Below are 14,143 nucleotides of genomic sequence, written 5' to 3'. Positions count from 1 at the left end.
CCAATGTAGTTTGGAGAGGAATCCACGTGCTAGCAATGTCTGTACGGACCAACGTACAAACGCCACCAGAAGCCCGCAAGGGTCCGACCCGATTTCGACAGAAAACACGGAACCCACGGAGGGTCGGTGAGTGAGCATCAGTAAAATGAGATTCCTGGAGAACCACACAAGCTGCTGAGTAGGACGAAAGAAGGGATTTCAATTCCGGAAGGTGACGATAGTAGCCATTACAATTCCATTGGAGAACCACAGAACGATGGTTTAAATGAGGGCTGAACACGCTAAATCCAGTCATACCGCCGGGTCCCCACCCGTCACCGACAAGGAGGGGGCGACATCCATAAACGATAGGTCAGAATCCGGTTGTGAAGCCGGGGAAGGGACCTCCGGTGACACCAGAGGCTCTTTGTCCCGGGACTTATGTTTCTTCTTCTTTTCAGGCTGAGATCGAGGAGGGCTGTGTGGCATAATGGGGCCAGCTGCAGCAAGATCAGGAACAGAAAGAGACCGGGCGACCTGGGGGCCGATAGACCGCGGCTCTCGCGGTCGCCGCGCTGCAGCAGACCTTTGACCTGGAAGGTGCCGGGAAGGGGCATCCCGGGAGAGGCGCCCTTGACCGGCAGACGCCGAAGGAGTGGGACACTTCTCCGGCTGGGGAGGGGGAGCGGCGCCCAGAGAAGGTGTGGGAGCCGCAGGGGAGGGGGGAAGGAGAGGGGTCCGGGACGGGGGTAAGGAAGGGGGAGGAAGGGATGAAGATGTAACCAAGGCGTAACTAGATGTCATGGACACAGGGTGCAATCGTGCATATTTCTTACGGGCCTCTGTGTAGCTTAAACGATCAAGAGACTTATACTCCTGTATCTTTTTTTCTTTCTTATAGACTGGGCAATCTGCTGAACGTGGAGAATGACTACCATGACAATTTACACATACAGGAGGGGGAACACAGGGACTCCCCTCATGGAGTGGATGTCCACAGTCACCACAGAGAGGGTCCTGGGTACAGCGAGAAGACATGTGGCCAAAACGCAAGCACTTAAAACACCGCATAGGAGGTGGGATGTACGGCTTCACATCACAGCGATAGACCATAATCTTAACTTTCTCAGGAAGGGTATCCCCTTCAAAGGCCAGGATAAAGGCACCAGTATCAATACGATTATCTTTAGGACCCTTCTGAACACGCCGAACAAAGTGAACACCCCGCCGTCCGAGATTGTCCCGAAGTTCCTCATCAGTTTGAAGGATGAGGTCTCTGTGAAAAATCACACCTTGTACCATATTTAGAGACTGGTGAGGGGTAATGGACACGGGAATTGTGCCAAGATGGGTACAGGCACGAAGGGCCGCAGATTGGGCAGCCGAAGTAGTTTTTATCAGTAATGAACCCGACCGCATCTTGCTCAGGGAGTCCACTTCGCCGAACTTGTCTTCAATGTGTTCCACAAAGAATAAAGGTTTGACACTGGTGAAAGTATCTCCATCAGTCCTGGTGCAAACTAGATAACGGGGGAAAGGTTTTGCCCCTAGACGACGGGCCTGACCCTCCTCCCAGGGGGTAGCCACGGAAGGGAAGGCCGAAGGGGCAAGAGAAGCAGCACTTGAGGAATCAGTACCACGCAGAGAGACGGCCGCAGAAGAGCGGCCAGAGGTTTGGACCCTTATGCGTTTCATCTGCATAGCGTCCGCCCTGATACCACCCACTCCGATCAGGGGCTCTCCTCACGGGCGCCACCCAGCCACAGCAAGGGCCGTCTGGCACGGCGGCCATTGCCGGGAGTTCCGATGCTCCAGGATGACGAGCAACCACTCCAAGGCATGCATGAGGAGGTCACAGCTCAGGTATCAGAAGTGTGATCCCTGTGTGTTCAGGGGGCTCAACCAAAAGGGTACATAGCGACCCCACCACACGGGCTGGCTACCGTGCTGGCTATGCACCCTAGCATCAGACAACGACGTAGAAGAAAAGGTGGAATATACTAGGAGGGCGCACGTCGGAGACACTAGGTAAGGTGCTCTTCCCCAAATGGCTCACACTACGGAAGAGAAATTTTGGAATGGAGGTCAAACCCCAGAGGGGGACCAAGGAATGCCAAAAGGAGGAGATGATTACGCAACAAAGCCAGAGTGTAAAACCAACAGAACCAGGAGGATAGCGGGGGCCAACATAAGCAAGGACACCAATAGAGGGAGAGGAGAGGGCGAGGGGAAAGGGGTATGGAGGGGAAAGGAGGGGAAAGGAGGGGAAGGGAAAGGAAATGCAGCCCGGGAGAGAAAGAAGGCTGCAATGGCTCGGGGCCCCGTGCTCGCCACGCACGTATCCACGAAAGAGTTGTGGACCCCCTGGGGGGAGAATTTTAGGAAAACATGGTTCATTTGTAAAGCAGACTGTGAAGAGAACACCAGTGCAATCCATTCTTGTACTGCTTGGGTGTTTGGGATGCCTACCAGGTTGGATTAAATGCATCAAAGCAATTCATAAGTGGGCTGCTAGATTACTGTTATTATTCATTGTTGCTGCAGCCACAGTAGTATGTGGATACAGATATTTTCTACTAGAAAAAAAGCTGGAGCTCAAAAGCTAGTGAACGCTGTTTCCTGTTACGTGTGTGTATGCGCCACACATCAGTCTGCTATAGATGAGTGGTTGGCTTTCCCTTATTTTACATATTGTTCTATCCAGGAATTTCCATTATTATTATAAATATTAAACACACAGTAATAGTAAGTTAATATAACAGTAAAAGTAGCAGACTTTTCCCAGGTAGTTGGTTTTCTGTTACTATAATTTATTTAGTTGCTTTTAGCCTATGCAAACAAATGGAATATAGCAGTTTAACAATATATTACAATTTAACACCCTTTGAAATTCTCAATCCTAGGATCTAACTATATGAGTGGGTTAATTGTGTTGAATGAAGAAGTACACACAGGTTTCAAAATTATTCCACACATTAGTCAACTAACAAATATAATTGAAATCATCATGAAGAGGTCATCAGAAAATTCATACAATTTACTGGCATACTGATTGTGGCAATGTAGGCAGTGGAAGAATCAGATATTTTTCCATGTCAACACTAGCAAGAAAGAAAAGAATTTAACTTCTATATAATTCTTCTGTGCCATGGGTACGCAGAAAATAATGAAATGTAAAACTTAAAAGCCACAGTAATGGAAATATCACAAAAGTACAGACCAATGAGTTTATTGGTAGTAACAGCAAAAAAAAAAAACACACACACACAAACTAACAGCAATGCCTGATACCGGGTCAATGTTAACTATAACTGAACCACAGTTTCTCATAACAAAGGAAACTGCTAAAGAAGCCATGCAACATATACTACACTGAAGCTGGATACAGCCTTTGGTCACCAGAAGTATGCACACAAGCTGGATTAGGAGATGCCTTCATTCAGGAATACTAAGCACTAAAAAACAAGCTGGAAAGTTAGTTGAAAAGGAATACCTTAAACACAGCCCCTATATAGGCACAGTTTTGTTGGGTATTAGTACAATATTTCTGAACTGCACCAGACAGTGAAGCAGCACACACAATGAAGTTCAAATAAAAAATAATAATAATAATAATAACTTGTTCCACAGGAGAACAAAACCAAAAAGAGAGTGTAAAATATTTGCCCAACTGAATAGACTGCAAAACTGGAGGAATTTCACATAAATTAAAGAAACAGTGGATCCACTGCAAACTGTAACAGCAAAAATGAAAGCAAAATGGTAAAAAAGATGAAATACCCTTAATTCTCCCATGTGTTCTGGTAATACTTACATCCTTAGGCAAAACTATTCAGCTATTTGAATGGCCTTGGTTATATTAAGCTGATGAAAGGTCAGTACCTTAGACGACACAGAATTACTGAGCAGTATCATGCACTTCAACATCATGCCAAATCATAATGAAATATATGACATTCAACCCATAGTGAGCTTACATTTGACTCCACGAGGAACATATCTATCAGTAGCTGTGGTGCACCATGGAAAACAAGCTGACAGTGCGTCGAGGTGTTCGTAATTATCATTTATGACTGTAAAGGAACACAGAGTATAGGAAAGGCACTAAGTACAGAAAAAAGAGTAAGGAAAGTATTTTGTCACAACATGCAGCTCATCAGAACTTTGCTCGGCATCTCACTAAAATCAACTTCCTCTTTTTTTACCAGAGAGAAATTTCAGAAAGTATTTTGACTATGATTCATTCAGTAACTATGAAATTACTTACTTGCATTTGACACCTCTTTAACATATTGCAGGGCAATCCTTTTCAGAATATCAGCATGCTCCTCATGCACAAAAAAACCCATGAAGTTCTGTGAGACATATGTTTCCAGTTTCAAGGGTTCCTTTAAATTCACTCTTTGCAGTTCAACAACATGCTTGAGAGTTCGTGCTAACTGCTGGGCACTTTCATCAGGAGCCTGAATCAACATGCCACAAAAACTTCAGTGAAGCTATCAAACCTACATCAATTAACAGTAACCAGTTTTCTCTCTCCATACCTTAAAAAATGAAACTAATGTTATATGAGGCATGAAACTGTGTGCACCATTCCAACCACACTGTGCAAGCGACAAATTCCAAAAATTTTCCAGTTGTTCAAAGAATGGCCCTGTTGGGCATGCATATAATATGTACTCTCGTGGGCTATTGTCATCCAGTGTCGGGTCATTCACATGTGCTAGCAGCCAGTCAGATGCAAGCTGAACACCTCTATGGCCGGTTGCTGCTAATGCCTTCTCCCTGAAATGCATACCACCGAATGAAAACTGGCACCGTAATTGTTCTTTCTGCGCCTTTTTTTTCAACAAGACAATCCAGGAAACAAGTTCCCTCTGTTAATTTATATAGAAGATTAAACTTTCGTTTCCGTCACCCGTCAATACAAATTCACAGGGAAAATTCTTTATTAATGAAAGAGTATTGGCAACCACACATTTTTAATCGAACAACAAACATTGATATAGACATTCAAAATTTTAAAACGTGACCTTACGCTCTATGTTTGGGAAACCCCATCTGCAAAAGTATTTGCAATGGTGATAGATACTGTCTTGATATTTTTGTAGGTGTCGCGTTTTTCCTTGGGGGTAATGTCGCCATTTCATTTGCTGAACAATCAACCATAACATATACAGTTCAAAGATTATATTGAAAATGTCAAATTTACCAAAGATATTATTCAATATTATTTTTTATATTACTTTAGGAAAAATATAAATTATTACATGTAACACTTCAAAAATCTGTCGTAGAGTATCTCGAAGTAAGGAATATACTTACTAAATGCCTTGTAGATTACATGAATCACGTCGATATCAAAGACGGTGTACAAAAGTTGGTGGTTGTATGTTATTGTTTCCGGTTCGCGATGGCGGGCGTGTTGTTTGAAGATATATTTAATGTGAAAGATATTGATCCTGAAGGAAAGAAGTTTGACAGAGGTTAGTTCGTAGGCTTATTTTGTATAGTATTACGCAATTTTGGGGCTGGTAAAATTGATGAATCATTTTGATAACCATTTCATGACAGTAATTTTGAGGTTATGTGCATCACCTGGTGAGCGTGTGTGTGTGTGGGTGATGGCGCTGGTGCTGTTTGTGTCGAGTGTAACGTGGGATGTTAGTAGTTTTCGTGCGTAATCAAGCCAGTAATAAATTGAAGATTGTATTCAATCTTGCAGTCGACACACGTAGCATATCGCTGTAATCATAATGAAGCAATGAGTGCTATTGTGAAGCAGTGTGAGAAGTCGCAAATTTCGCGTTGTGCAGTAGGCATGCTGGGGAACTGTTGCGGGTCAAGCAGAAGAATTCGCTGCACCAGAAAAACATGATTTAAAATCGTTACATATAATTTAGACTCTTTGTGGTTTGGAAACGAAACTTTTTTAAAAAAATGTTTGTGACGTTTTATTACTTTCCTATTCTATGTTTCATTCCATGGACCATCTCGAGGTCTCAACTGTGTTTCTGTGTAACATTATAGAGTCGCATCTTGTGATTATTAATAACAACTTTAGAATTAACCCAAAAATAAGTCCAAACTTCGGTAGGCCCTATGTGGCCAGAATTGGTTTTCCCACCACTAACCAAGTTAAAATAGGAGGAAATGCGATAGTCTTGTAATATTCAAGTAACCTAAATAAGTCCGTCGCTGAATTTGCCACCAATTTCCATATGCAGGCATTTTGTTGTAATATTTCTGCTTCGAACACAAAGCCTAGTGAAGGTTGATCATACATTCATTTTTCCGCTTTAATTACGTATACACATAGTATGGCTGTCTCTGTGGCTTGCTTTCACCAAGTGTAGATCTAGCATTCCTTCAAAATGTCAATGGATATGCCGCTGCCCACTTTCACACAACAGTTTATCAAGAAAATTAAGACCTTGCCAGTTTGGGTAAATCTGTCATTATAATGCTGCAATCATCAGGATCCATCATAAGGACAATCTGTTGTCAGTTATTGCCAAGTGTCGATAAGTTCCTATTTCTGTGAAGTAAAGTTAATGTGATACAATTGTGTTTGCAGCCATGAAATATAAGTTGAACATATGTTTTTTTTGTTTAATCATTATCTACATGATTTTTGATTAACATTGTTATTGGTAGCAGAATGCAAACATGATACCCGGTCAGATACAATTTGCAAATCATATAATCCGTTGCCTGTCACTGATTGCTTCTTCTTATCCTTGACATAGGCTTCTTATTTGTTATAATATTTAACATTACAAATATACTGTTTTTCATTTCATGAATTCCTTTTTGCCTTGCAAGTGAGAACATCATCAGTAGCAAGTGTAAATTCATTTATTTTTTGTTTTTTAAATGAAAAGTATTATTATTATTATTATTATTATTTTTTTTTTTTTTTAAATTTGGAGAACGGGAAGTTCTGCGCAGATTTATTGTGTGTGTGTGTGTGTGTGTGTGTGTTCTCTGCACATGAAAGCACTAGTGGATGTGTAGTTGCCCCCTGATCAGTAGCTTTCCTCAATACAAGGGTTTAGTGTTTTTATGCTTTCCGTGAGTATTTTGCTTATAGACTAAGGAACTCGCAGTCAGGTGCCAAATCTGACCTTCCAGCACGAGATAAGCCCCCACGGGGCCTGTGACTAGTTTTGACCAGTTGATATTCAACATCTCACTGCATTTTATTGTTTCCTGTGGTTGTTTCTCCTTCACTCTGATACACTGTAATTGGGTTTGGGTTCAAGTTGCTATCTGTGCATCCAGATGTATGATTTCCTATGTCATTCTTTCATAATCTATGCTGCTCTGTCAGGTAACACTGTCATCAACAGGACATTATTCCTACTCTTCCTTACTAGTCCCCCCCCCCCCCCCCCCCTCTATTGCTTATGTGCCTCTATGCCTGAGATATAATAAAAACTCAAATTGGATGTCAACCTGCTTTTCATGAAATGTTTTTATATTTGATTATGAAAAAAGAAGGGACTGATGACCTCATTGTTTAATCCCACTTAACCCCCTTGCCCAAGATGTGCATCAGGGGCTGAACGCCACCGGACTGGGTCTCCTGCTTAGAAATACGATATCGTCATTTCAATTCTGTTAATTAGTCTTGTCATAATTTGTGATGAGGCATTATTTCTATCATTACTTTACTATTATTTCGAAAGTAACATCATACATAATGCTTTGTGAGCAATATAAAAATATTCATAGCATCTTAACATCAGATGTTTCGTTCTTGTTCTTATAAATTTCATTCATGGTGTAAACTTTTGATATGGGAGTAGTGATTATTGCCTAATTAATACAATAAAGATATAGACAGTTTCCTATCTATAATGAGTGTGTACTTGTTTGTACTCCTTCTCAAAGATATGTTGAAGTGTGGGTGATTAAGTATCAGTTATTTATTTGCCCATGTATCATTTTACAATGATGCAGGCTTCGTCAGCTTGCAACAAGAAAATATGTCAACAATACAGACATATAAACATACGTGTTTAATAAGGAGAGAACAGGACTGTTGAGATAACCATCCCTGCATTTCCCTGAAATGATTCAGCAAAACTTAAATTAGGATAGCCTGAAGTCTTCACCCTTCCAAATCTGGGGCCAGTGTCTTAATAAATGTGCTTTTCAGTTGGGTGTACGTTACATGTTAGCTGAATGAAAGAAGAAATAATTAAGCACTGTTCATTCAGATTTTTCCCACTTCTCACTGCACTTAACCCTGCACACTTACAGCTGTTAGGACCATAACTATGCTGCCATGAATCTATTACATAAACATTCAAATCACCCTGAAATGTAATAGCGTGGAACAGAGTCCACCCATCTTTGTGACGGCAATTAACAAGCTGCTTGAGGCAGTAAACTAGTGTTGGCCAGGGCCAATGTGAGAACATTTTTGCACACAAGCATCATATAATTGGCACCTGCCAGTCCCACTCCCTTCCCACAGACATTAGTTGGCTCTCCTGGCCCTGTTACTCATTTCAGTTGTGTCTGGAGCTGAGTGGTAGTGTTCATGCTTCTTTTTCTATTATATACAAGTATCAATGATATCTTTCACTACTAATTATGATATCCACCACAGATATGCACTCTAGCACCTCAAGTGACCATTTGTGTCACTGGACTGTAAACCAGCCCGGATCTTGTCACACAGTTCAAATGGAAGTGACTTTACTAGCCGGCCACAGTGGCCGAGCAGTTCTAGGCGCATCAGTCAGGAACCGCGCGACTGCTACAGTCGCAGGTTCAAATCCTGCCTCGGGCATGGATGTGTGTGTTGTCCTTAGGTTAGTTAGGTTTAACTAGTTCTAAGTTCTAGGGTACTGATGACCTCCGATGTTGAGTCCCATAGTACTCGGAGCCATTTGAAGCATTTTTTGACTTCACTAGTGCGGCATAACAGGGATTCTTCCTAGATAAGGTTTTCTGCGTAATAAATGTGCAGTGCCTATAAGTTACTAACTTGGACAGAGTGAACCCATAATCAGATTGTTTACATTTCACTTAGTTAGGATAGCAACAAATACAAAAATTTCATCAGACATTCTGGTACAGGCTGGAACCTTGTTCTTTCTTATCGTTGCCTAGTAGTGTGCGGTTAATCCAAAATGTGTAATGTTTAGTGAATTTGAAATTTTATATTTTCATAAATTATTAAAGATAATTTCTGTAGCAGCTAATTGAAAAAGATTAGACCTTTTTTATTAGTATGTTTTATTGACAGTTAATTTGTTGTAGTGCAACAGTAAAAGTTTAACAGTAGCAGAGGCAAGGTTTTTCATTGTTTCCCTTGATAGCCTCAGATGACTTTCTTCCCCTATATAAGCTAGTGTTTTGACACATTTACGAGATGATAAACTATTTCCTTGTAATTTGTGCTCTAGGCAAAAGTTAATGAAGTCACTTAAATGAACCGTTGAGAAGTCTTAAAGCATTCATTATGTTCGGAACTGAAACAACAATAGCAGTGTCAGTATCTGTTAGTCGTTATAGGCATCTGATAGAAGAAATGTTTGAAATAAAAAGAATGATGCGTTTCATTAATGTAGGTATGAGAACAACTTGGTGGCTTTCTGTGTAACGAAATTAAGTAAAATGACACACACATTTGCTGTAACTGGTTTGAATTAAAAGTTCACATTGTGAGAATTGTGTATATGACTTTTACTTTAGGAGAAGGAAATTGGCAAACAAATGTCATAATATAAATAAATTTCACAATAGAGCCTAATTGAATGAAGGCATAGAGTTTATTCACTAAATTAATGTTGAATACATTGTATCATAATCCTCTTTTACCGAGTTTCAGAGTTATTGTGATATCTGTGTTGCCTTAGTTGGTTGAATGAAGGCATAGAGTTTATTCACTAAATTAATGTTGAATACATTGTATCGTAATCCTCTTTTACCGAGTTTCAGAGTTATTGTGATATCTGTGTTGCCTTAGTTGGTTGCATATGCGTGGTTCATACAGGTCATTGCATTTAATATCAGCGTAGCATGAGATGTAATGTTAATGTGTAATCTGTCTCATGCCGGCCGCGGTGGTCGTGCGGTTCTAGGCGCTCCAGTCCGGAGCCGCGCTGCTGCTACGGTCGCAGGTTCGAATCCTGCCTCGGGCATGAATGTGTGTGATGTCCTTAGGTTAGTTAGGTTTAATTAGTTCTAAGTTCCTAGGGGACTGATGACCACAGCAGTTGAGTCCCATAGTGCTCAGAGCCATTTGAACCATTTTTAATCTGTCTCAGTGTGTTTACAGAGGATACGTGGTACATATGCTATTTCCTTTCACAGGTGGTGGGTGGCAGGGGGGGGGGGCAAAAGACTGCCTGACTGTTATACGTGTATTACTTCATTCATATAAGGAGTGTTTTTGAATTTTCATGAGTGCATCAAGGGATCACCAATTTAGTATTGGAGGGCAGCGTGGAGGGTAAAAATCATAGGGGGAGACCAAGAGATGAATACACTAAGCAGATTCTGAAGGATGTAGGTTGCAGTAGGTACTGGGAGATGAAGAAGCTTGCACAGGATAGAGTAGCATGGAGAGCTGCACCAAACCAGTCTCAGGACTGAAGACCACAACAACAACAACAACAACCAGTTAAAGTCTAGAACAACCTGGATAGTAGGTAATGAAACATTTTTGCATGAATGTTGCCTTCTGTGAAGAATGACTGGTTATGTAGTATCAAACAGAGAATTATTATGGAAGTACATAATACAGCAAATAAGGCCAGTAGCCACTATAATGAAAGAAACAGTATGCCCTTGGGTTCAAAGTAATTACTCCTGCAAATAGAATTTCACTCTCAGTTTCATTACATGAAAAAAACAAACTGGAAGGTTTGGAAAATTTTCCCCATCATCAACGCTCTGCATTGTAGGATGTCATTCTGTTCCTTCACATTAAGGCCAAAAAACTGAGATTGCTTTATTGTGACTTGAATCTTATGATACAGTGGATACTCTACCCAGATTCCCCTACTAAGTGATCCCCAAAAAAATTAAAATAGGCATAGTGCTTGATAGAAAACATGTCTGTGCTAGAATAGCTTGGAAAAACTGTCTTCAGCATCAAGTAAATATGGAAATCATGAGGGAGCAGATTTGCAGAATGGCCAACAAACTGTCCTGATATAAGTAAAAATGAAGAAACAATATGGTTTGCCCTGTCAATATCGGGGTCATTAAATATGTTCATCACACAAATAATGGCATTCGTTTCTTAGTGTTTTAAATGAAAATCTGCTCGTTGCACATCTCATGCCTTTTAACCAAGAGAGTGGGATGAAGTGTGTCATTGAACTCTCTTTCTCTCTCGAGTGGCAAACAGTGGCGTTGTCACTGTAGAAACTCGCAGTCGATGGACAAAGATGGAACTGGAGTTTGCTCTTGCGCCCCGTCGAGAAACCTGTCAGCGCAAGGCAAACATAATTAAGAGGGACGGGGCTGAAAGCATACCAAGGCCACATCTCTTGTTTAGCGCGTTGCTGTGACGGAAATCTGGCATCAGACGAACAGTCGAAGGTCAGTGAAGACTCCCTTAACTCGTCAGAAACTCACCATCGTCGACAGAGTTCGTTTTTAACGTGTCGTATGACTTTTCTTTCCTAGACTTCACTTCTTGCTCTGCTAGCAGCTCGTTAGCTTTAGCTGTATCTGCCCTGCTGAATTTTCTTCTTTTATTTAATGACAAGTTTTCGGATGGTGCGTCGCATAAGTGTTTGCGCTGTACCACATCTGTGCAGCACTAAATTCCGAAAGTGTACCGGTTTCGTATTTCATAATTTTCTCGCTGACAGAAGGGGCTATCTTACAGATGATGTGTGTCCGTGTTGTACTACCAGAAAAACTCGGACGTGTCTAGCAATACTGGCATCGCACGTGTTGTATTTTAACTATCTTTAAGAAGTTCAGTGTGTGTTTGGCGCTCTTATTCGATGGGAACAAACGCCGCTGTTTATTTCGGGAACAAGTGCAGCCGCAGGTTTGACTTGTAACAAAATTTGGGACTAGTGCAGCAGGGGATACAACCCGTCTGCTTTGGACAATGACGTCACAAGTGGCCAATCGAGAAGCGATTCTTCTTAGTGTTGTAGCTCCCTTCAGTGGGTGATAAGTGTTTTTTGGCTTTTAAAAAAAAAAAAATCTCACGAGATAGAATAAACAGATCCACTTTATTAAGCAATCAGTAAAAAAACGAAACTGAAACATAACAGCAAAAGCGAAAATGGTAAAATGCTCTCTGGCGACTTGTGACGTCATTGTCCAAAGCCGACGGGTTGTATCCCCTGCTACACTAGACCCCAAAATTTGAGTCAGAAAATAGGTAAGAAAAACCTAAAATTCGAGCTGAATTACTGTTCACTTGAATATTGTCATTCATTTACTCGTTCTTTTAGTAACATTTGAGATTACACAGCGATGAAGATATCGGACTTCACTTTTCGAGGAGCGGATCGTCATCGAGTGTGAAATGAAAGTCGTAAGCAGTACGTTGCTTTAATACTAAATCGAACTGTTACACGTTATTCCGTGTCTCTTTCTACCTTTCGCATACGGTACAACACAAGTTGTGTTCACCTGTATGAAAATGATATTGTTTTAAGTAATTATGAGCACATAAGAAAAATACTGTACTCAATAACTCAGGCAATTGGCTACCAGTATGCGGGTGTTGTTGATATTCATTACTCGCGTCTCCCGATCACAGATGGCGCTGTCACCTTTTAAGACCATATCGGTGGCACCACCTCGCAGTTTGCCAAACTTATAGCGTACCGTTGTTTTTTAAAGGCAGACCGTTACTCCATAACGGCCGTACTCGTAATTACATGGAAATGTAATTAAACGTTTGTTTCCAGACCAAGCGAAATGTGTGCATGGGGTGTAGTAATGTTATTTGTAACTATTTGACGTGTAAAATACTCACGACGGCCTACAATTTTATTCTTTCCACGGAGGGTAGAAATAATATTGTGGAAGTCGATATTTAGTATTCCAGTGATTGTACGAGTATCTCTCAATTTCAGTTGGTACATGAATGATATTGCGAATTTAAAGTAGTTGGTATTGTACAATTAGCGGGCTGGACTGTTTCCGCCTTATAATACGCCAATGAGAGCCTCGAACTATCAGCTCTCACGTGTTGCCACTAGCGCTCCGCAAAAATATTTCTCCAATTTCAAGAAAAAATCGTAGCTCTAGACCCGATTAAAATGGGTTTCCGCCCTGGTTACACAAGCTGTAGTCATGGACTTACTGTATGCGAATTTTAGAATTTTGTTATTTTTGTAGGACGTATACACTTTACACGCCATGGTTGTTAAAATTTAAGTATTGGCAAAACTGGGGAAAAACGCGAGGTTCCGAACGTATACGCTGTAAACGCAGTCTGATACATAACTTTGGAAGTGGCCGTGAGGTATCTTGCTAATCAGCGTAAACAAAATCAGAGTTCAATACTTTCTAGAAATGATTTGACAACTTCGACACTGATTCAAAAAGGGGAAGTAGTTACATACTTCAAACAAACTAACTTAAACGTGGCTCTAAATAAAATTAAGAAAAGATTTTTGACATGCTTAAAGGCATTAGACAGATTGAAACAAAACGAGAGTTTGATTTTTTTATGTTTTTGTACGAGATAGACTTTAAAGCGATTTTCTATCGCCACGGTGAGCGGATCTCAGTGTTGGTTGCTTGAAGATGGTAGTTACCGCAACTTTGGACTTAAAACGTCAGCCGCCAGGTAATTTAATTCAACCACAATGAAACCGCCGTAGTATCTTACTTTCTGATAGTGGGCCGTGGTGAGAGGCTATGGTCATGTTCGTGAGCTGACCCCAGCGCTAGCCACGTTAGGTGTGCCCCGGCCGGGTTCGCGCCCGCGCCCCCCTCAAGATGGCGCGCCATGGCTGGGTCAGGTCGATACCGGAGGAGGACGGTGCAGTGCCGCCGGGGTCAAGGCCGATCGAACACCCCTCCGCACCCTTACCCCTCGCTCGCCGTCCACCACCTGTCAGGGTTTCCGCGTCACTCACAGCCAGCCAATGCAATAATTACTATACTGCCAGGGTAGATCTGTCTCTCTGCCGCGCCGTGCTCGCTGGCGCAGTCGTTC

General features: G+C 41.5%; 2 protein-coding genes across 4 annotated transcripts in view; one reads left to right on the top strand and one right to left on the bottom strand.

The window, feature by feature from the left end:
* The window catches only part of LOC126480714 (protein UBASH3A homolog), a 275,438-nt gene extending 270,299 nt beyond the window's left edge, over positions 1 to 5,139 (bottom strand). For 2 of the 3 annotated variants that reach the window (XM_050103980.1, XM_050103989.1), the window contains exons 1-3: positions 5,018 to 5,139; positions 4,524 to 4,764; positions 4,247 to 4,442 (exon numbers count right to left, since the gene is read on the bottom strand). In XM_050103980.1, the coding sequence (XP_049959937.1) occupies positions 4,247 to 4,442; positions 4,524 to 4,764; positions 5,018 to 5,124 (544 nt within the window). In that variant the 5' untranslated portion in view covers positions 5,125 to 5,139. Of the gene's footprint in view, positions 1 to 3,956; positions 4,053 to 4,246; positions 4,443 to 4,523; positions 4,765 to 5,017 lie in introns of all 3 variants that reach the window. The other variant, XM_050103971.1, reaches the window with a different exon arrangement.
* A 186-nt stretch (positions 5,140 to 5,325) lies between these two features.
* Positions 5,326 to 14,143, top strand: part of LOC126480692 (DNA-directed RNA polymerases I, II, and III subunit RPABC3) — a 481,255-nt gene continuing 472,437 nt past the window's right edge. The window contains exon 1 of the mRNA XM_050103935.1: positions 5,326 to 5,465. Within this exon, the coding sequence (XP_049959892.1) occupies positions 5,393 to 5,465 (73 nt within the window). The 5' untranslated portion in view covers positions 5,326 to 5,392. The remainder of the gene's footprint in view (positions 5,466 to 14,143) is intronic.

This window comes from Schistocerca serialis, chromosome 1, assembly GCF_023864345.2.
Source record: "Schistocerca serialis cubense isolate TAMUIC-IGC-003099 chromosome 1, iqSchSeri2.2, whole genome shotgun sequence".
NCBI lineage: Eukaryota > Metazoa > Arthropoda > Insecta > Orthoptera > Acrididae > Schistocerca > Schistocerca serialis.
This window is presented reverse-complemented; position numbering and strand designations above follow the sequence as displayed.